Consider the following 20,387-nt stretch of genomic DNA (forward strand, 5'->3'; position numbering starts at 1 on the left):
GTCCTCAGTGATGTGGACACTGAGGAACTTGAAACTCTTGACCCTCTCCACTGCAGCCCCTGTTTCTTGAAGTCCCCAATCAGCTCCTTGGTCTTGCTGACATTGGGGGAGAGGTTGTTGTCCCAGCACCACACTACCAGGTTTCTGACATCCTCCCTTTTGGTCGGTTACAGTTGGGTGATCATAATATGAAACCAATATCGAGGATTAAGATGGAATATGATTTGATCATCTCCTTAGTGTTATACATGTGAATCTTTAGTCAGCATGCTTCAATGTAGCCTATAGTCTTATGGGTGAGATATAGTTAAGTAGGCTCGGCAATTTTGCCAACAAATCATTGGTTGAGCTGGGCGGGAGGATACAATGTTGCTATTGTTGATTGTCAGAACATATGTTGCACTGACTTGTGCTGGACCATAGCCCATTGTGATTGAGACCAAGCTCATGAGCTCACCAAGCTCTTCAAGCACCGCCGATTCAGCCGCCACAATGGCTGGCCGCCGCAGCTGTGTGAATTCGCTCTGGTCGGGCACCGAGCGGGTTCGGATTGGCGAGCGACTGAAAGCGACCCTGGCCGGAATCCTAGAGCTGGACCTGCTCCGGGGACAACATCTAGACATGATCAATGCGGAACTAGACCTCAAAGACACCAGCAGCACCGATACCACGGTGACTGTCATCACTGATAAACAGGAGGAAAACCTGGAGAGCGCAGCCTCGGATGGCTCTGCGACATCCCGCAGGCAACAGGTCAGTGTGTGTGTAGACCCAGATCTCTTGACAAGATTGGTTGTTATTAAATATGAATGCATGCTGATCTGCAAGTAAGGCATTCCCATCCCGTTCCATCAAACAGACTGCTGCGCTGCGCTTCTCCACTGATTGAGCGATGGAGTCATAAGCACGGAGCTACATTGATTACACAAAGGTGTAAATAATTCTAATAGAATTGACAGCAATCCATCCGCCTCTACTGCTTCTAATTCCGTCTTGTATCAGTCAAGGTTAAGAAGACAACGGGTGTTATGGTTCTGTCCCCTTCTGGATCTAATATGATGAGTGTCAATGCCCACATCTATTTCACATTCCAGTTTTCCCCAAGGACATCTCATGGAAATGTATCTGTGTAAAGAATGTACACTGTCGTACACACCCTATAGACACAATTCTACTCCTAGGTCAGGTCATTCTGTAGATTTCTACAGAGTTCTATATTCTGTATAGAACAAACGTCTTGTAAGTAGGCTACTGTAGTATGGGAATAGGTTGATCTTTTTGTGGGAGATAAGTTTATTTGATTGGGAAAGCCCCATAGTAAAACAACTTGGTGCAAGTGTAAGTTGTAGACCTATTGAATAAAGTTAGTGTTATTCACTTGCATAGTTGGTACAATACTAAGAATAGAATGCAGAAGGTCACATAGCCTTACACAGAGCCCTACACATAGCCCTACACATAGCCTGAGTTTGAAGTCTGAAGTTGAACCTGATAGTCTGTGAACCCCCTGACCTCATGTAGGTTAGGCTACCATGCTGCTTTGTTGTTACAGTGTTTGGTGAACAGTCACTTAGCTCCAGTAATAGGGACAACTCAAGTCATTCCCTTTTATTAATCAAATAGAGCATGGTCATCATATCCCGAGGGAATGAATCAGCACAGCATTCTACTTACTGCCTTTTCCTTCTCAGAAACCCTGCATCGATTTATTCTCTAGGTTCCCTGTGGCTTTCAGCAGCATCCATCCTAAGCTATGTTAAATGGTATTAGTCATCACCCACACCATAGAGACTAGCGCTGTAGCTGCCTTTCCATCCGCCAACGCAGACCTGATTTGCATATTAAACAACAAATGAAGAGACAAGTTACTTCTGCTGTTGTTATTTTCAACATGACACGTTATCACTTCTCCAATTCTGCCCACTGGGGAGAGAAGAGAGGGAAGAGGAGAGAGGAGAGAGGGAAGAGGTGAGAGGGAAGAGGAGATGGGAGAGGAGAGGGAAGAGGAGAGAGGGAAGAGGAGAGAGGAGAGAGGGAAGAGGAGAGAGGAGAAGAGGGAAGAGGAGAGGAGAGAGGGAAGAGGAAAGGGGAGAGGAGAGAGGGTAGAGGAGAGGGGAGAGGAGAGAGGGAAGAGGAGAGGGGAGAGGAGAGGAGAGAGGGAAGAGGAGAGGGGAGAGGAGAGGGAAGAGGACAGGGGAGAGGAGAGAGGGAAGAGGAGAGGGGAGAGGAGAGGGAAGAGGACAGGGGAGAGGAGAGAGGGAAGAGGAGAGGGGAGAGGAGAGGGGAGAGGAGAGAGGGAAGAGGAGAGGGAAGAGGAGAGGAGAGGAGGAGGGAAGAGGAGAGAGGGAAGAGAAGAGAGGGGAGAGGGGAGAGGGAGAGGGGAGAGGGGAGAGGGAAGAGGAGAGGATAGAGGGAAGAGGAGAGGAGAGAGGGAAGAGGAGAGGAGAGAGGAGAAGAGAGAGAGAAGAGGAGAGGGGGAGCAGAGAGGGAAGAGGATAGAGGGGAAATGTGACTGGATATACAGACTGCAGTTAGTCTCTCTCTTTCTCCCTCTGTCTCTCTCTCTCTCTCTGTGGCTATTTTAACTATCACAGTGGGGTAACAGTAGTACAGTACTGTTGTACCCCATCAACACTTGCTTTGCTGCCAAAGCCCACACTGTGATCACCCTCACCAGCATTCTTCTATGTACATTTGCGCCATGACATGTATTGCTGGCCCTATATCAACCTCCAGCCCACACAGATAAACATGATGTCAGAGGGCATTATCTTGGATTGAAACGTCAGGCTCCTCTGCTTCTTCAGTTACAGTCAACAGAATTCATTAATAATGCATAGTATGCAGGTGTATAACCAATATCTGCCTGCAAGTGCTGTTAATAATGTAGCCTATCTTTCCCAACGTCACAAAAAAGAAAATAACTTATAAAGGCTTTATAGAATATTCATAAAGTGTTCGTAAGCCCTACATAGATGCTTCATGAAAGTACGTCACAAAAGTATGTTATACGTTCACATTATGTGGTCCGTCATTCTTAATGGAGTATTTTCTGTCATTTGTCTTTGCATTGTGTGGACATATTGTACCTTTAGGGAAAATGACTGAGTCTCTGTCTCACATAGAAGGACATCATATTACAGTAGTGTTAGAACTGAGGGGCCCCCACCCCCCACCTGCCTCTCTCTCTCTCTTCCTCATCTCATACTGTAAGTTTACACTATGGTAACATCATGTCCATGGAAGAGTGGGGGTGTACGTGTGTTTGTACATGGCCCTGACGGTTACCAGTGTGTGTATGCGTGCACACTTGCGCAACTGTGTGTATGAGCTCGCTTTCTATGTGTGTGTTTGTGTGCATGTGCACGCTAGTGTGCGAGCGAATCTTAGGGCATTTGCTATTTGTGTTTTAGAGTGTGGCAGACAGGCAGGCAGGCAGGCAGGCAGGCAGGCAGGCTCTGGATGAGTTGAATGTTCTTCTGCTAGGTCTGTTGTGTGGGTGGAGAGTGAGCAGGATCCGGAGCATTTGCACATTGTTACAACATTGTATATAGACATAATATGACATTTGAAATGTCTCATTTCCTATGGAACTTTTGTGAGTGTAATGTTAACTGTTTATTTTTTACTGTTTATTTCACTTCTGTAATATTATCGATTACACTTGCTTTGGCAATGTAAACATGTGTATCCCATGACAATAAAGCCCTTTCAATTGAATTGAGAGCAGCTGTAGCTATGGTGAGGAGGGGGTAGCTTTAAGATATTATGGGGGTTGAGCAGGGTATTCATCACACTTGTTCTCTTCCTGACTCACTCACTCTTTCACTCTCCTCTTTTCGCTCACCCTTAGCTCCCCCACTCTCAAACACCCACTCACTTCCCCTTAGCTCCCCCACTCGTAGCAGAAGTGAGAGGAGACAGAGAGAGAGAGGAGACAGAGAGAGAGAGAGAAGGAGACAGAGAGAGGAGACAGAGAGAGAGGAGACAGGGAGAGAGAGAAGGAGACAGAGAGAGAGAAGAAGACAGAGAGAGTGAGAGAGAGAGAGAGAGAGAAAATGAAGCTTGTAAGCTGAAGAAGAAGAGATAAGCAGGATCAAAGTTTTCCCTTCTCCCCCACCCCCTGTCATCCTCCCTTATCCCCCACCCCCTGTCATCCTCCCTTATCCCCCACCCCCTGTCATCCTCCCTTATCCCCCACCCCCTGTCATCCTCCCTTATCCCCCACCCCCTGTCATCCTCCCTTATCCCCCACCCCCTGTCATCCTCCCTTATCCCCCACCCCCTGTCATTCTCCCTTATCCCCCACCCCCTGTCATCCTCCCTTATCCCCCACCCCCTGTCATTCTCCCTTATCCCCCACCCCCTGTCATTCTCCCTTCTCCCCCACCCCCTGTCATCCTCCCTTATCCCCCACCCCCTGTCATTCTCCCTTCTCCCCCACCCCCTGTCATTCTCCCTTATCCCCACCCCCTGTCATCCTCCCTTATCCCCCACCCCCTGTCATCCTCCCTTATCCCCCACCCCCTGTCATCCTCCCTTAGCCCCCACCCCCTGTCATTCTCCCTTCTCCCCCACCCCCTGTCATTCTCCCTTATCCCCCACCCCCTGTCATCCTCCCATATCCCCCTCTCCTCCTGACCCCACCCCCTGTCATTCTCCCTTATCCCCCTCTCCTCCTGCCCCCACCCCTGTCATCCTCCCTTATCCCCTCTCCTCCTGACCCCACCCCTGTCATCCTCCCTTATCCCCCTCTCCTCCTGCCCCCACCCCTGTCATCCTCCCTTATCCCCTCTCCTCCTGCCCCCACCCCTGTCATTCTCCCTTATCCCCCTCTCCTCCTGACCCCACCCCCTGTCATTCTCCCTTATCCCCCTCTCCTCCTGCCCCCACCCCTGTCATCCTCCCTTATCCCCCTCTCCTCCTGCCCCCACCCCCTGTCATCCTCCCTTATCCCCCTCTCCTCCTGACCCCACCCCTGTCATTCTCCCTTATCCCCCTCTCCTCCTGCCCCCACCCCTGTCATCCTCCCTTATCCCCCTCTGCTCCTGCCCCCACCCCCTGTCATTCTCCCTTATCCCCCACCCCCTGTCATTCTCCCTTATCCCCCTCTCCTCCTGCCCCCACCCCTGCCGTCCTCCCTCATCCCCTTCTGCCCCTGCCCCCACCCCCTGTCATCCTCCCTTATCCCCCTCTGCTCCTGCCCCCACCCCCTGTCATTCTCCCTTATCCCCACCCCCTGTCATTCTCCCCTATCCCCCTCTCCTCCTGCCCCCACCCCTGTCGTCCTCCCTCATTCCCTTATGCCCCTGCCCCCACCCCCTGTCATCCTCCCTTATCCCCCTCTCCTCCTTCCCCCACCCCCTGTCATCCTCCCTTATCCCCTTCTGCCCCTTCCCCCACCCCCTGTCATCCTCCCTTATCCCCTCTCCTCCTGCCCCCACCCCCTGTCATCCTCCCTTATCCCCCTCTCCTCCTGCCCCCACCCCCTGTCATCCTCCCTTATCCCCTTCTGCCCCTTCCCCCACCCCCTGTCATCCTCCCTTATCCCCTCTCCTCCTGCCCCCACCCCCTGTCATCCTCCCTTATCCCCCTCTCCTCCTTCCCCCACCCCCTGTCATCCTCCCTTATCCCCTTCTGCCCCTTCCCCCACCCCTGTCATCCTCCCTTATCCCCTCTCCTCCTGCCCCCACCCCCTGTCATCCTCCCTTATCCCCCTCTCCTCCTGCCCCCACCCCCTGTCATCCTCCCTTATCCCCTCTCCTCCTGCCCCCACCCCCTGTCATCCTCCCTTATCCCCTCTCCTCCTGCCCCCAGTCATCCTCCCTTATCCCCTCTCCTCCTGCCCCCACCCCCTGTCATTCTCCCTTATCCCCTCTCCTCCTGCCCCCACCCACTGTCATCCTCCCTTATCCCCTCTCCTCCTGCCCCCACCCCGTCATCCTCCTTTATCCCCTCTCCTCCTGCCCCCACCCCCTGTCATTCTCCCTTATCCCCCTCTCCTCCTGACCCCACCCCTTTATCCTCCCTTATCCCCCTCTCCTCCTGACCCCACCCCCCTGTCATCCTCCCTTATCACCTCTCCTCCTGAACCCACCCCCATCATCCTCCCTTATCCCCCTCTCCTCCAGACCCCACCCCCGTCATCCTCCCTTATCCCCCTCTCCTCCTGCCCCCACCCCCTGTCATCCTCCCTTATCCCCCTCTCCTCCTGACCCCACCCCGTCATCCTCCCTTATCCCCCTCTCCTCCTGACCCCACCCCTGTCATTCTCCCTTATCCCCCTCTCCTCCTGACCCCACCCCCTGTCATCCTCCCTTATCCCCTATCCTCCTGAACCCACCCCCATCATCCTCCCTTATCCCCCTCTCCTCCAGACCCCACCCCCGTCATCCTCCCTTATCCCCCTCTCCTCCTGACCCCACCCCTCTGTCATCCTCCCTTATCCCCCTCTCCTCCTGCCCCCACCCCCTGTCATCCTCCCTTATCCCCCTCTCCTCCTGACCCCACCCCGTCATCCTCCCTTATCCCCCTCTCCTCCTGACCCCACCCCGTCATCCTCCCTTATCCCCCTCTCCTCCTGACCCCACTCCGTCATCCTCCCTTATCCCCCTCTCCTCCTGACCCCACCCCGTCATCCTCCCTTATCCCCCTCTCCTCCTGACCCCACCCCGTCATCCTCCCTTATCCCCCTCTCCTCCTGACCCCACTCCGTCATCCTCCCTTATCCCCCTCTCCTCCTGACCCCACCCCCATCATCCTCCCTTATCCCCCTCTCCTCCTGACCCCACCCCGTCATCCTCCCTTATCCCCCTCTCCTCCTGACCCCACCCCGTCATCCTCCCTTATCCCCCTCTCCTCCTGACCCCACCCCCCAGTCATCCTCCCTTATCCCCCTCTCCTCCTGACCCCACCCCGTCATCCTCCCTTATCCCCCTCTCCTCCTGACCCCACCCCGTCATCCTCCTTTATCCCCCTCTCCTCCTGACCCCACCCCCCAGTCATCCTCCCTTATCCCCCTCTCCTCCTGACCCCACCCCGTCATCCTCCCTTATCCCCCTCTCCTCCTGACCCCACCCCGTCATCCTCCCTTATCCCCCTCTCCTCCTGACCCCACCCCCCAGTCATCCTCCCTTATCCCCCTCTCCTCCTGACCCCACCCCGTCATCCTCCCTTATCCCCCCTCTCCTCCTGACCCCACCCCCCAGTCATCCTCCCTTATCCCCCTCTCCTCCTGACCCCACCCCATCATTCTCCCTTATCCCCCTCTCCTCCTGACCCCACCCCCCCAGTCATCCTCCCTTATCCCCCTCTCCTCCTGACCCCACCCCGTCATCCTCCCTTATCCCCCTCTCCTCCTGACCCCACCCCCCCAGTCATACTCCCTTATCCCCCTCTCCTCCTGACCCCACCCCGTCATCCTCCCTTATCCCCCTCTCCTCCTGACCCCACCCCCCAGTCATCCTCCCTTATCCCCCTCTCCTCCTGACCCCACCCCCCAGTCATCCTCCCTTATCCCCCTCTCCTCCTGCCCTCACTGCTCTTTGTTAAGTCATCTGTCTTCCCCTATTATTCCTTAAAGTCCCCCTCTCTCCCCCTCTGAGGGAGGTGCATCCTAAATGGCACCCTATTCCCTATGTAGTGCACTACTTTTGACCATTGCCCTATGGGCCCCATAGGGAATAGGGTACCATTTGGGACACAGACCTGTCTTCCCCTCTCAGTTAGGCAGTATGAGTCACCTGTTTTGTCTCCTGTTTATCTCCGTAGTAACGGAGGATTGATCAGGCCTGACTGTGAACAATGCCCCCTGTTGTCCCCTCCACCCCATAACCCTATCCAGCTAATATAGGGCATCACCGCAGGGGTCAAGGGTCATCACATTCATCTAAGTAAGAAGAAAGTCATGTATTGGCTTTCGAGGAGAAAGAACACATCATGTTCACGAGTGTTCTAGAACTTCCAGTAAGGCTGATGACATCAGTGTTTAGTAAATAAGAACATTATAGATCCATTCTACACCACTCTCTAATTATCATCTCTTTAAAGACAAGTTGTGACTTGAATACCCCTGTTTTCTGTCTTTCAGGTTCCCTCTTCTCCTTCAGAAACAGTGTTACCATACCACACCAGCACGTTGGACAAGGACAGTGGGGGGAACTCTGGAGGAGATGGGCCGGTTCGTTCCAGAGTTGATGGGGATGGTGGGGATAACTCACGCTGCTCCACCCTCTCTTGGGATGCTCCATCTGACCTGCTCTTACCCCCAGACCTTGATGGTGCAGTCCAGCTGGACTATTACTCCAGGCCCAGCTCAGGTAATGGGCTGTGTGGTTGTGTGATCGTACCATGGGGGCGTAATTTGGGGGTGGTCTGTGACACCCATAGGGCTTTGGCCAGGGCCGGACTACCAATTCTGGGGCCCCGGGGCACCTACAGTACCTTCAGGGGGCTTGTGATGTGTTCATATGTTATCTGAAGGGGCCCTGACCTCCAGCCCTGCATGCCCATTCTGTAACCTGGGCCTGGCTTTGGCCAATAACACAGTCTCGTTTACTTTGTGAGACACCATGTTGAAAAGCCATATTAAATATTAACCCTCTCCTCTCCCTGTTCCTTTATTTACCCCTCTCTTGTTATCTTCCTAACACCACTTAATCACTCTTTCTGGTGACCACCTTCTCACTCTCTCTCTGGGCCTACACTCTCTCTCTGGGGCTACACTCTCTCTCTGGGGCTACACTCTCTCTCTGGGCCTACACTCTCTCTCTGGGGCTACACTCTCTCTCTGGGGCTACACTCTCTCTCTGGGCCTACACTCTCTCTCTGGGGCTACACTCTCTCTCTGGGGCTACACTCTCTCTCTGGGCCTACACTCTCTCTCTGGGCCTACACTCTCTCTCTGGGGCTACACTCTCTCTCTGGGCCTACACTCTCTCTCTGGGGCTACACTCTCTCTCTGGGCCTACACTCTCTCTCTGGGGCTACACTCTCTCTGGGCCTACACTCTCTCTCTGGGCCTACACTCTCTCTCTGGGGCTACACTCTCTCTCTGGGGCTACACTCTCTCTCTGGGGCTACACTCTCTCTCTGGGCCTACACTCTCTCTCTGGGCCTACACTCTCTCTCTGGGGCTACACTCTCTCTCCCTTTCTTGCTCCCCATCTCTCTTCCTCCCTCTTTATTTCTCCCACCCTCCATCCTTCTGTAGGTTTTTATTCAGTCAGTGGCAGCTCCCTATCAGACTCCTGCTACTCTGTGTCCAGTGAGGCATCCCTGGCCCAGGGGGGTCCAGTAAAAGGTGGGCTAGTCCGGGCTGGACCAGGACCACCCTCAGGGGGAGCCTTCAGGCTGTGGGAGCAGCGGGCTCTCTCTGCAGACCACAGAGACACCCAGTGGCCGGAGGCCACGCAGCAGCCAAGAACTCAGAGCATTGAGGAGACCACAGAGATCACTGATAGGAGACCAGTGTCTACGGGTCAGATAAATATAAATGCACTCACTCTTCAGTACAGTTCATCTGTATTTAACCAGTAGAGGCCATTCAGACATAACAGTCACTGTTTTACAGGGAGTCCTGGGACCATGGTCCTAGATAAATGTTACTGTTTTACAGGGAGTCCTGGGACCATAGTCCTAGATAAATGTCACTGCTTTCCAGGGAGTCCTGGGACCATAGTCCTAGATAAATGTCACTGCTTTCCAGGGAGTCCTGGGACCATAGTCCTAGATAAATGTCACTGCTTTCCAGGGAGTCCTGGGACCATAGTCCTAGATAAATGTCACTGTTTTCCAGGGAGTCCTGGGACCATAGTCCTAGATAAATGTCACTGCTTTCCAGGGAGTCCTGGGACCATAGTCCTAGATAAATGTCACTGTTTTCCAGGGAGTCCTGGGACCATAGTCCTAGATAAATGTCACTGCTTTCCAGGGAGTCCTGGGACCATAGTCCTAGATAAATGCTTTTGCTTCTTCATAAGCTGACTGACATTCATCAACTTTCTGTCTCTCGTCCTTTGATCCCAGTTGACCTGGAAATGAACAGCCTTTTCTTCCTGTCTGACCTGTGCGCCAGCCTGGGCGACCCCCATGCCGGCTCCCTCCTCCCGCTCCCTGACCTCCGACCCCAACTCGACCCCAGGTTCTGTTCTGACCTGGTGTCCCGGAGGACCAAGGAGGTGTACCCGTACCCCAGTCCCCTCCATGCCGTGGCCCTCCAGAGCCCCCTCTTCACCTACAGTCAGGACCCCTCTCCCTCCCCTCGCCTCTCGCAGAGTCCGGACTCCTCTACCCAGGCTGAAGAATCTCAGTCCACTCCCCTCTTCCGGCCCCCCCATCCTCCTCAGCCCTCCACCTTCACCCAGTTGGAGCAGTACATCACCAGGCTGGCTCGCCAGTACCGAAGCCGGATTGCCCCCCCTGACACCACCCTTACCGCCATCCCCAGGCAAGGCTCCCACAGGGTCCCCAGAACCCCTGGCCACGGCTCCACTCAGTCGCTGTCGGCCTTTGAGAACTGCAGTACCCCCTCCAACCTGACAGGGGGCAGTGTGACGCCCTGCAAGTCTTTTCTGGGAAACTCTGCACGGGTCAGCCTCAGCAGTATCAGTAAGAAGGCCAGTAGGAACTCCATAAACCTGGGCCACCTGCCCTCAGCGACAGGAGAAGATCTCAAAATCAACCTCCATCTCAACCTCAGTCTCAACCTCAGCCCCAATCTGAACAAAAACCTGGGTTTAGACTCAAACTCCAAGGAAGGTATTAGCACTAGTGGTGTATTAAGGAGTGACCATGCTACCCCCACTGCCTCCCCCTCTCCTTCCACCTCCTCCCTCTCCAGCGCCGCCACTCCCACCCCTGCCCTGAGGGTGAGGCCACGCATCTCAACCTGTCCCTCCAACCTCAATCACCGGAGCTCTCTGGAGGTCACCGGGTCAGGGGCTGGGTCAGGTCTAGGATTCTCCCGCTCAGTGGACTGGAGTAGATTGGAATCTTCACCAGGGAAAGTGACAATGAGTCAACCCAGCGTCAATGTCCCGGACGCCAGCCCGAGTATGCTCAGCGAGGACTCAGTGATGGTGGGGGAGATCTCCCGTCTCTCTGGCCTGCCCCGGGCTGTGGTGGTGGGGCTGATGGAGCAGGGTGTGGAGCTGGATGTTGACTGCTTCCAGAGCGACACCGAGAGAAAAGGTCAGGGGTCAGAGTTTAAAGGCCAAAGCTCCTCCCCTTCCTCCCGCCAGACAGCCCGGAATGACCACCAGTCTCATCATCATGATTATTCCAGTGTCCGCCACCTCCACGCCAGTAACGAGACTGACCTCGACCCCCAGAGGCCGATCCATCTGTCCCTCAGTGTCACCAACTCCTCCAGTTCCCATTCCAGTAGCCCCAATCATCCTTACCAGTCCACCTCAACCCATCCACCTACCCATCATCATGTCACCCACCACCACACACATACCTTCCACTGCCAACAAACCCCTTCCCCATCCGACCCCTCCTCCTCTACTGCCTCCTCCCCCTCGTCTCGTGACCACCCCAGGGTACACTCCCCACCCCGCCCTCTCCAGCCCTCCCCCCTCGCCACTACTCCATTCTCTGTGTTCCGGCGGGATGACCCATTCCAGTGCTCCCTGCCTCGCATCAGTGACAGCAGCTCACCACAAGGGGGCGGCATCCGGCCCAGAGGGGGGTCGCTACGGCAGTGTGCAGGGGGTGGAGGGGGTAGATGGAGGGTAGATGGGGAGGGAGAAGGATGGAAGAGGGTGGATGGGGAGGGGCTCTACCAGGGGAAGCATGTGTCCAGGGAGTTGGTGAGGGCATCGACGGTGAGCAGCTTCCACAGGAAACAGAGGTGCTACAGCAGCAACTGGGGAGAGGAAGGCAGTCACGACACGGCCCAGACACCAAAGAAGGGGGCAGACAAACTCTGGAGGGACTTCGAAGGGCATTCATGGGGGAAAGAAGCTGAGGAGGAGAACAAGGAGAGGTGGAAGAGAGAGGGGATCAGGAGAAAGAAGGAAAATTACCAAAAGGAGAAGCAGCAGGCCAACAAAGAGACAGAGAGGCGACAGAAAGAGAGCAGTGCCTCAAAACGCAAAGGGAAGGGTGGTGGTGGTGGCTGGGACAAGCGTAGCTCCAGCCTGAGGCTGTCCAGACAGGCTCTGTTCCACAGTGAGTCCCAGGGGGAAGTGCTGGATCCTCGAGCCCTAAAAGAGGAGCATCTGAGGGGGGCACAGTGGACCTCCTCCCTGGACATCGGCAGAGGCATGGAGCTCAGTGTAGAGGGGGTTCGTCCGTTGGTGTTTGGAGCAAGAGCAGAAGAAGAAAAGCGCTTGTCCTCTACTGCCAGCCTCTTCCACCTCTCTAGCTCTCAGAGCCTAGAGGATAGCTGTCCCTCCCTCTCTCCTCCTCTCTCCTCCCCATCGTTCTCTCCATCCCCTCCAAGTAGGGCACCCCTCACACGCTCACGCTCGCTGAGGGACCTGAGTAGAAGGGTGTTTAGCTCAGTGAGGTCTCTCAGTTTGAAACACAAGACGTCAAGGAAGTGAGAAGATCACAGAAAGTGTTTTTGCCACTAAATTACAGTCAATATTCAGGCAGTTGTATTTTGGCTGATAAGGGGGTGCCAATGTTTTCCATTTCTAAACTTGATTCTGTTGAACTTGACTCTCAGTAGTACTATGTGACTGTGTGTGACTGTGTGAGTGGCCCCCTTTGCATGCAGTTCTGTGACATCTCTGTGGACGGTCACAGCTATCGGTAGTCTGAGCTTGTTCTCCTCTCGGAGTGTATATCAAATAGAAGTTTACACACTGTATGTTGCCTTTGAAGTACAATCATATTGGCTATAAAGACCAAAATTAGCAAACAAAATGTTGTATAAATGAATATTGTGCTCAGGATTTTGAAATAGATATCAGTAAAGTAATCATTAAGAATAAAATGTTATTTGAAACAAATGTGTGTATCTTGGATTATTATTAATAAAAGGCAACTAATACAAGTTATTTGACTCAATACTTCCATCCACCTCGCTGCAGTGACACCAGTGTACCGCTGCAGTAACGCCAGTGCACCGCAGCAGTAACGCCAGTGCACCGCAGCAGTAACGCCAGTGTACCGCAGCAGTAACGCCAGTGTACCGCAGCAGTAGTAACGCCAGTGTACCGCAGCAGTAGTAACGCCAGTGTACCGCAGCAGTAACGCCAGTGTACCGCAGCAGTAGTAACGCCAGTGTACCGCAGCAGTAGTAACGCCAGTGTACCGCAGCAGTAACGCCAGTGTACCGCAGCAGTAGTAACGCCAGTGTACCGCAGCAGTAGTAACGCCAGTGTACCGCAGCAGTAGTAACGCCAGTGTACCGCAGCAGTAGTAACGCCAGTGTACCGCAGCAGTAGTAACGGCAGTGTACCGCAGCAGTAGTAACGCCAGTGTACCGCAGCAGCAGTAACGCCAGTGTACCGCAGCAGTAGTAACGGCAGTGTACCGCAGCAGTAACGCCAGTGTACCGCAGCAGTAGTAACGCCAGTGTACCGCAGCAGTAGTAACGCCAGTGTACCGCAGCAGTAGTAACGCCAGTGTACCGCACCAGTAACGCCAGTGTACCACACCAGTAACGCCAGTGTACCACACCAGTAACGCCAGTGTACCGCCAGTGTACCGCAGCAGTAGTAACGCCAGTGTACCGCACCAGTAGTAACGCCAGTGTACCGCACCAGTAACGCCAGTGTACCGCACCAGTAACGCCAGTGTACCGCACCAGTAACGCCAGTGCACCGCACCAGTAACGCCAGTGTACCGCACCAGTAACGCCAGTGTACCGCAGCAGTAGTAACGCCAGTGTACCGCCAGTTTACCGCAGCAGTAACGCCAGTGTACCGCAGCAGTAACGCCAGTGTACCGCAGCAGTAACGCCAGTGCACCGCAGCAGTAACGCCAGTGTACCGCAGCAGTAACGCCAGTGCACCGCACCAGTAAAGCCAGTGTACCGCACCAGTAACGCCAGTGTACCGCAGCAGTAGTAACGCCAGTGTACCGCAGCAGTAACGCCAGTGCACCGCACCAGTAACGCCAGTGTACCGCAGCAGTAGTAACGCCAGTGCACCGCACCAGTAACGCCAGTGTACCGCAGCAGTAGTAACGCCAGTGTACCGCCAGTTTACCGCTGTCATTTCAAAAAATATTTATTAAGTTGAATCAAAACATTTTGTACACAAAAAGTAACACGACTGATCATTAGACCAGAAACAACCACATTCAGAAGGCATAATAGGACTTTGAGTTTGAACAGTGCACAAAACAGTCTCTTTAGTACCCTCACTTTGACCTTCAACCCTTTTGAGCCTCCAACGACGTAGCTTCCTGTTGGTCATCAGGCAAATATCTACTCATTATGTGATCAATATATTATGTGATCAATATTAGCCAAGGCCGATTCCCTCTAACATGCTGTAGCTCTTAGGTGTCCAGTCTAGGTTTGTTTCCTCTTTCTCCTCCAGTGCTCTTCTCAATCCTCAGGGTCAAAACAACAGAACATCCCTCCTGATGGGAACTTATTTCTGGGTGACTCCTCCGCTGGCCCCCTCCCCTGCTCTATGACTGGAGGAGAACATGCCTCGGTACAGAGCCTTCTCCTTCTGGTACTCTGTGCTCAGCCTATCCTCCGCTTGCTGCAGGTGCCTCCTCACATTAGTGTCTGTTAAAAGAGACACAGTGACAAATAAAGTTATTCAAATTTCAGTCAACATTAGGGGAATGGGAATAGCATAGAGACACAAAAATAATACAATATATTGTGATCTACTTCATTCTGTTGGGGAATAGAATAGTATGCCTATAACACGCCCTCACAACTCATCAATAAACTGTTTTGTTTTACTCAAAGGCTGTGGTAGGGAGAGCAGTCAAAAAGCTGAGTTACCATTGGGTTGTCCTTTGCTGGCCTGAGTGAGGTATTGCTTGGCACTCTGTGCGTTTCCCAGCTGCAGAGAGGCCACTCCTGCTCTGTACAGGGCCTTGATGTCACCCGGACGCCACTGCAACACCCGCAAGCTGTACTCCTGGACACGCCTGTAGTCTACACATTCTCTCTGCAACAGACAGGCTAAGAAAGGGGGTGAGACAGAAAAGGGAGAAAAGTCAGTCAAGAAAGAGGGGGGATTGTTTCTTTGTGTTCAGCATTATACATGACTTTAAAAGGGTTATTCACTGCATGCCATGTATCGAGGCCTGTAATACCTGATAAATTGTTGTAGCAGTCCACCTGTGTGTTCCTAAGTAGTTCTTCTTGTCCTGCGGTGAGCACAGGAGCCTCAGGACCAAACCCCTTCACTGCCGCAGTGACATCAGAGTCTAAACTACGCAGAACGAGCAACGAACGGTGGTAACGTCCAATGGCAGACCGAAGGTTTTTCTCTTTGTAGAATTTGTTCCCCTCCATTTTTAGGTGGATAGCATCTTGGAGCTGGGAGTCTACTTTGGCACCTGAGGGGCCAGGACTGGTAGAAGAAGAGCCTGAACAGCTTGCCACTGCAGCCCCCAGCTCCATAATCTCACCACCTGGTGGCTCTGGACTCGCCATGGTACTTGATGGCCAGTGGAGATGGGAACAGAAGTACACGAGAAGACATGATATTAGATGACTAGACACATTGTTGTGTTACTTGGGTGGTACACACCAACACTAAATCTTAAGACAAAATGTATCCAATGTCACTAGCCAGCTACCACCCAGTTACTCAACCCTGCACCTTAGAGGCTGCTGCCCTATGTACATAGACATGGAACATTGTTCACTTTAATAATGTTTACATACTGTTTTACTCACTTCATATGTATATACTGTATTCTACTCACTGCCACTCCGAAATTGCTCGTCCGAATATTTATATATTTCTTAATTCTATCGTTTACTTTGAGATGTGTGTACTTTTGTGAACTGTTAGATACTAACGTTCCTGCGCTGTTGGAGCTAGGGCCACAAGTATTTCGCTACACCAGCAATATCATCTGCTAAATATGTGTATGTGACCAATAAAACGTGTAATTTCTAATGAGTAAAGAACTGGAGGTGCTATTGCCCTGAAATCTGAAACCTTCCCTTGATGTTAATCACAATATATTGTAAAAGAAAAACTAGCTAGTCATTTCAATTTATTCACTAAGACGTTATATGGAGTGTCCTACCTAGGTCCTGTACGAGCTAACAAGAAAAAACGTGTTTTTTTATGCTAGCTTGCGCGATAGACACGCATGTGAATGAACAAGATGCAAAGTAACTTCCAATTGACATGGTCATATGTTGACCGTTATAAAAAATTGTAATAGCGACTCACCTTACAGTCTATTGATCTTTACACAAAAGACAAATAAAATATTTGAACTTGTCCACCTAGCTAGAGCACATCCAAACGATCACAACATTGGTGTTCAGACAGGCACTTCCTGCTTTTTCTTCTTCTGTGGTGAGAGTAACCAACCTATTTGACTGCAACGGAACTGATTTTATTGTTTTTTTTTGCGCCACTTGCTGTAGTAACATGGACATGACTATGTGATGCATCCATCAATGAAAGAGCGTTCATCAATACTGTACAGTAAAATGGTGTAATGTTTATGTCTTTGGTGAATTAATGAAGAGTCCTAGAAGTTTGTAGGAGTTTGTTTGGAACAAATAAAATAATTCATAAATTGTAGATGACCTAGGCTGCAGTATGTCTTATTTATATGACATAATCCTATAAATGATTTATAGGACAGACTTTTGCAATGGTCCATTGTTAGGACGTTTGATCGGATTAATGTTGTCCTACTGACCGACTTTAAATGACAAGAGGTGGGGGTCGGCTTTATACCCCCATTCTGTCCCATGCATCTTACATAACAAAAAAAAAAAACATATTTGTCGCTATTATGGATAATGATTGATTAAAAAGTACCACGATTAAAAAGTACCACTCAGTTGATTGAGTCAAATAATACATTTGCAAAATGATACCGTTTTGACAGCATTCACTGCATCTCTGATCTAGGAAATGTGTCCAGAATGTGTCGTATGCAAGTGCGTCACTGGCACATTTGTAAGGGGAAGGGAGTGTTGTAATGCTAGTTTGCGTGCAGGCTGTTCTTTAAATATCCTGTTTTCTTTCAGAAATATGACACATGGTAGTTTAATAATTCAAGATAATACCGAACAAACGGGACGGTACTGCCTGAAGATATCCTGTATTTAGTTCGTTTTGATCGATCTTTTGGATTTAGGATATGGAGCTTGATCGGCGACTGTTGGTGGCTCACTGCGCAGCCCACACCCTGTCAGTACTGGCCGGGTTGATGGTGGTTGTCCCGCTGGCGCTAAACGGCTCAGCTTTCAAAGGACGTTGTGCGCTTTTCACCACTGGTTCTTGGAGAACGGACAATCGAACCGACATTTCTGTGGAACAGGGTGAGATTTCACACTTGGTGGTACAGCAATGGGGTCCACCGTCTGCATGCCAGTTCGCAACTTTTGTCGGTGTTTTCACGGTGCTGTATGGTGCTGCGCAGGGCTGGCGAAGCATCTTCTATCTCCACGGACGGCTTGACGAGTGAGTAGGCTTTGAAATAGTTAATCAATAGTACAATAGTACATAAAGTAGGCCTATATATATATATATATATATATATATATATATATATATATATATATATATCGTTGTTTTTTTTGTTTAAAAAAATAAATATATATATATAAAATATTTAAAAAACAACGATACAAATGGAAACATAAATGACATAACTAGCCTGATAATAATAATAATGACCATTATGAAATATCAAATTGTTCAATGCATTGTTAGTCATATGTGTCATCGGTAACTGCTATTACATAGTTATAACAGTTTACTCAAATTACAATGTTTTCAGTAGTTCAGTCACCAATGTTATTACTATGTTTATTTTCCAGCACCTTGTTCTCTGCCTTCCTGACACTGATCCTGAGCCTGTGTGTGTTGTTCCTATCTGGAGGGGCTAGTGTCACCCTCTCCCTGGGGCTGGCCTCCTGGTGCAACACTGTCACAGACGACAACACCAGACCCTACAGGTAATGTTCATATACTGAGACATATATATCAACAGGTCGTACTTTAGGGTCTTCCAGGCCAGGTAATTTGGTCAGGAAAATCTCTGTGCATCGACCGATGTGTTGCATACATTGCAGTGAGTGTGAAGGTCAAGCTGCAGGGGTTTGACTGTTGCCTTGTTAAATATTGACAGTTTCTTGTCTGTCTCTGTCTGTTTGCGTGCAGCTGTGCAGAATCCCAGTCCGTCCCCATGTACCTGGATGTAGAGACGTCCTCCTTCTACACTGAGCTCACTCTGGCAGAGGTATGTAGTCCCCCATAGCCCATATCTCATGCCAGTGGGCTTTCCCTGCTCAAAATAGAAATTGTCTGCTTTGCATTAACATGAGTGAATCAGTGTACTTGTGATTTAGTTTCAGTTTCAGTTTTCTCCCTCTGTGCTCTCTATTTCCCCTTACACCCTCTTCTTCTTCTTCTTCTTGTTATTATTATTGTTGCTGTTATTATTATTGTTATTATGATCATTGTTGTTATTATTATTATTATTAGTGTTCTTATTATTATTATTGTGTAATAACTCTCTTTCTCTTTTTGTTTCTCTATTCAATAATACTTATAATATATACTTTAACTGATAATAATCTTTCTCTCTCTCTCTCTCTCCAGGTTGCTTTGTGGAGTGTGACAGCATTGTGGCTGACCCACTCCATCCTGTCTTTCATGCGTCTCTACCACTCCCACAGCGAGCACATCAGCGGGCCCTGCCTGCCCAGGGAGAAGGAGCATCTCCTCGGTCACTCTTCCTCCTCAGGCTCATCAGGATCAGACCGGGGCTCATCCTCACCCACACAACCCCTATCAACAGCACCCAGCATCATCTTTGTCTAAACCCCTAATGCCAATGGAACCCCACGCAGCTACACATTATGAGGGGTGGAAATCTATATGAAACAAAGAAGCTGAGAATGTATTGATTCAAGAGACTGGACTACAGTTTGTAGTTTGATTGAACCCTTGTTTAAACCCATTTGAATTTATATGAGTTCCATCCCTCATAACCCGTCATTACCAACACCCAGTGTTTTTATTGAACCCCAAGACCTTTGTTCTGCTAAATCTCATCACCACCACCATTCACCACTTACTGTAGCCTCTTATTTAACAGGGTTCAACCTCCAACCACAAATCGTCATCTACCAATAATTTTTCAGACCAAAGGGGATTCATTGAACGTACGGTTACCAAAAAAGGAATAAATGAAGTAATGTTATTGCATTTATTAATTAGATGTTTAACTAGTACCGTCTTATCTTAGAGTCTTAGACATATGGTTTAATATGTGATCACAATCAGTATGATATAAGTGACATTCATCAGTGCATAGCTCACTAACTTCATAACAAGGTAGCTGACTGACTGACCTGTGCCAAATTAGTTACATATAAATACTAAGTTATTATTTTACAGGGTTGTCTGTTTCAACAAAACATAACCTAAAAGTGTTTGTTCAATATGTATGTCTGTTATATCCAACAGTTCCAAAATTGGCATATGTACCATTTGCATGTTGTGTGCAATAGCTCTCAAGGCAAAAGTAATTCATTGTTTGAGTAAATGAACATTTGTACTGAGGCGCTTTCATTGAGAAGCAAGAAGCATATAGTATTTTTTTGAAAGAGAGACACTATATTCAAATAGGATCACTGTGTGAGAAAGACACATTAATGTTTTATTGTGTCACAGAATCACTCTCTTCCTCTAGTGAAGGTTGTCGTATGATGCTATTTGTGTAGGTGCAGCTGCTTTCAAGGCATTTTAAGCCTCCAGATTTTTCACAAATATATAGCTTTGATGATAGTAGTATCAGAACAAGTATATGTGTGAACTAGGCTGAGCCAAGAAGGTTTAGGGAGGTATAGGATAGAGACAAAATACACTCGGAAAAACACGTATTCCAAATTGTCTTGACCTTCAAACTCTGAACTCTGACCTCAGTAGTCGTGGTGACACACAGATAGCGGAAAAATAAACCGGAAGAGAGATAGACTGTCTATAATCTATTGCATTTTGGAGTATTACTGGCAATATTGATGATGTTTTATACTGGTTATTTATGTTAATGTTTTTATTTAGCATCCTGTTTGTGTAAATCAAAAAATATCTTCCTATGAATAAAAAAAAAGCGTTTAATTTTGGGAGTTACTATGTTTATAACTTGTTGACATTTGCGCTGGGCATGAAACTAGAAGTTGGCCTGCAGTGCTGATTTTAGATCAGTTTTGTTTGTTTCTAGATCATTCGTAGACAAACATTTGAATTGGT

General features: G+C 50.1%; 3 protein-coding genes across 3 annotated transcripts; 2 read left to right on the forward strand and 1 right to left on the reverse strand.

Annotated features, from left to right (window-relative positions):
• The first annotated feature begins 421 nt into the window (after positions 1-421).
• LOC116353569 (uncharacterized) lies at positions 422-12,958 on the forward strand. The gene is made up of 4 exons (XM_031789760.1): positions 422-753; positions 8,090-8,318; positions 9,212-9,478; positions 10,027-12,958. The coding sequence occupies exons 1-4, from the start codon at positions 448-450 to the stop codon at positions 12,549-12,551; spliced, it is 3,327 nt and encodes a 1,108-aa protein (XP_031645620.1). The 5' UTR covers positions 422-447; the 3' UTR covers positions 12,552-12,958.
• Positions 12,959-14,168: 1,210 nt separating this feature from the next.
• On the reverse strand, positions 14,169-16,474 carry LOC109879819 (tetratricopeptide repeat protein 9C). The gene is made up of 4 exons (XM_020471993.2): positions 16,338-16,474; positions 15,241-15,587; positions 14,924-15,106; positions 14,169-14,698 (listed from the first exon to the last, which is right to left on the reverse strand). The coding sequence occupies exons 2-4, from the start codon at positions 15,581-15,583 to the stop codon at positions 14,556-14,558; spliced, it is 669 nt and encodes a 222-aa protein (XP_020327582.1). The 5' UTR covers positions 15,584-15,587; positions 16,338-16,474; the 3' UTR covers positions 14,169-14,555.
• A 566-nt stretch (positions 16,475-17,040) lies between these two features.
• zgc:153018 (Transmembrane protein 179-like) lies at positions 17,041-20,255 on the forward strand. Its single transcript, XM_031789762.1, has 4 exons — positions 17,041-17,588; positions 17,948-18,085; positions 18,291-18,369; positions 18,732-20,255. The coding sequence occupies exons 1-4, from the start codon at positions 17,266-17,268 to the stop codon at positions 18,951-18,953; spliced, it is 762 nt and encodes a 253-aa protein (XP_031645622.1). The 5' UTR covers positions 17,041-17,265; the 3' UTR covers positions 18,954-20,255.
• The last annotated feature ends 132 nt before the right edge of the window (positions 20,256-20,387 follow it).

The sequence above is a fragment of the Oncorhynchus kisutch genome, linkage group LG15 (genome assembly GCF_002021735.2).
Source record: "Oncorhynchus kisutch isolate 150728-3 linkage group LG15, Okis_V2, whole genome shotgun sequence".
NCBI classification, from domain to species: Eukaryota; Metazoa; Chordata; class Actinopteri; order Salmoniformes; family Salmonidae; genus Oncorhynchus; species Oncorhynchus kisutch.

What these genes read in the sequence shown, in the direction of transcription:
- zgc:153018 (XM_031789762.1), top strand. Translation starts at nt 17,266, where the DNA reads ATGGAGCTTGATCGGCGACTGTTGGTGGCTCACTGCGCAGCCCACACC. An exon ending in CTCCACGGACGGCTTGACGA is followed by an intron (nt 17,589 to 17,947) that starts GTGAGTAGGCTT and finishes TTTATTTTCCAG; the next exon opens with CACCTTGTTCTCTGCCTTCC. An exon ending in GACAACACCAGACCCTACAG is followed by an intron (nt 18,086 to 18,290) that starts GTAATGTTCATA and finishes GTTTGCGTGCAG; the next exon opens with CTGTGCAGAATCCCAGTCCG.
- LOC116353569 (XM_031789760.1), top strand. Translation starts at nt 448, where the DNA reads ATGAGCTCACCAAGCTCTTCAAGCACCGCCGATTCAGCCGCCACAATG. An exon ending in CGACATCCCGCAGGCAACAG is followed by an intron (nt 754 to 8,089) that starts GTCAGTGTGTGT and finishes TCTGTCTTTCAG; the next exon opens with GTTCCCTCTTCTCCTTCAGA. An exon ending in TAGGAGACCAGTGTCTACGG is followed by an intron (nt 9,479 to 10,026) that starts GTCAGATAAATA and finishes CTTTGATCCCAG; the next exon opens with TTGACCTGGAAATGAACAGC.
- LOC109879819 (XM_020471993.2), bottom strand. Translation starts at nt 15,583, where the DNA reads ATGGCGAGTCCAGAGCCACCAGGTGGTGAGATTATGGAGCTGGGGGCT. An exon ending in CTGCTACAACAATTTATCAG is followed by an intron (nt 15,107 to 15,240) that starts GTATTACAGGCC and finishes CCCCTTTCTTAG; the next exon opens with CCTGTCTGTTGCAGAGAGAA. An exon ending in CAGCAAAGGACAACCCAATG is followed by an intron (nt 14,699 to 14,923) that starts GTAACTCAGCTT and finishes CTCTTTTAACAG; the next exon opens with ACACTAATGTGAGGAGGCAC.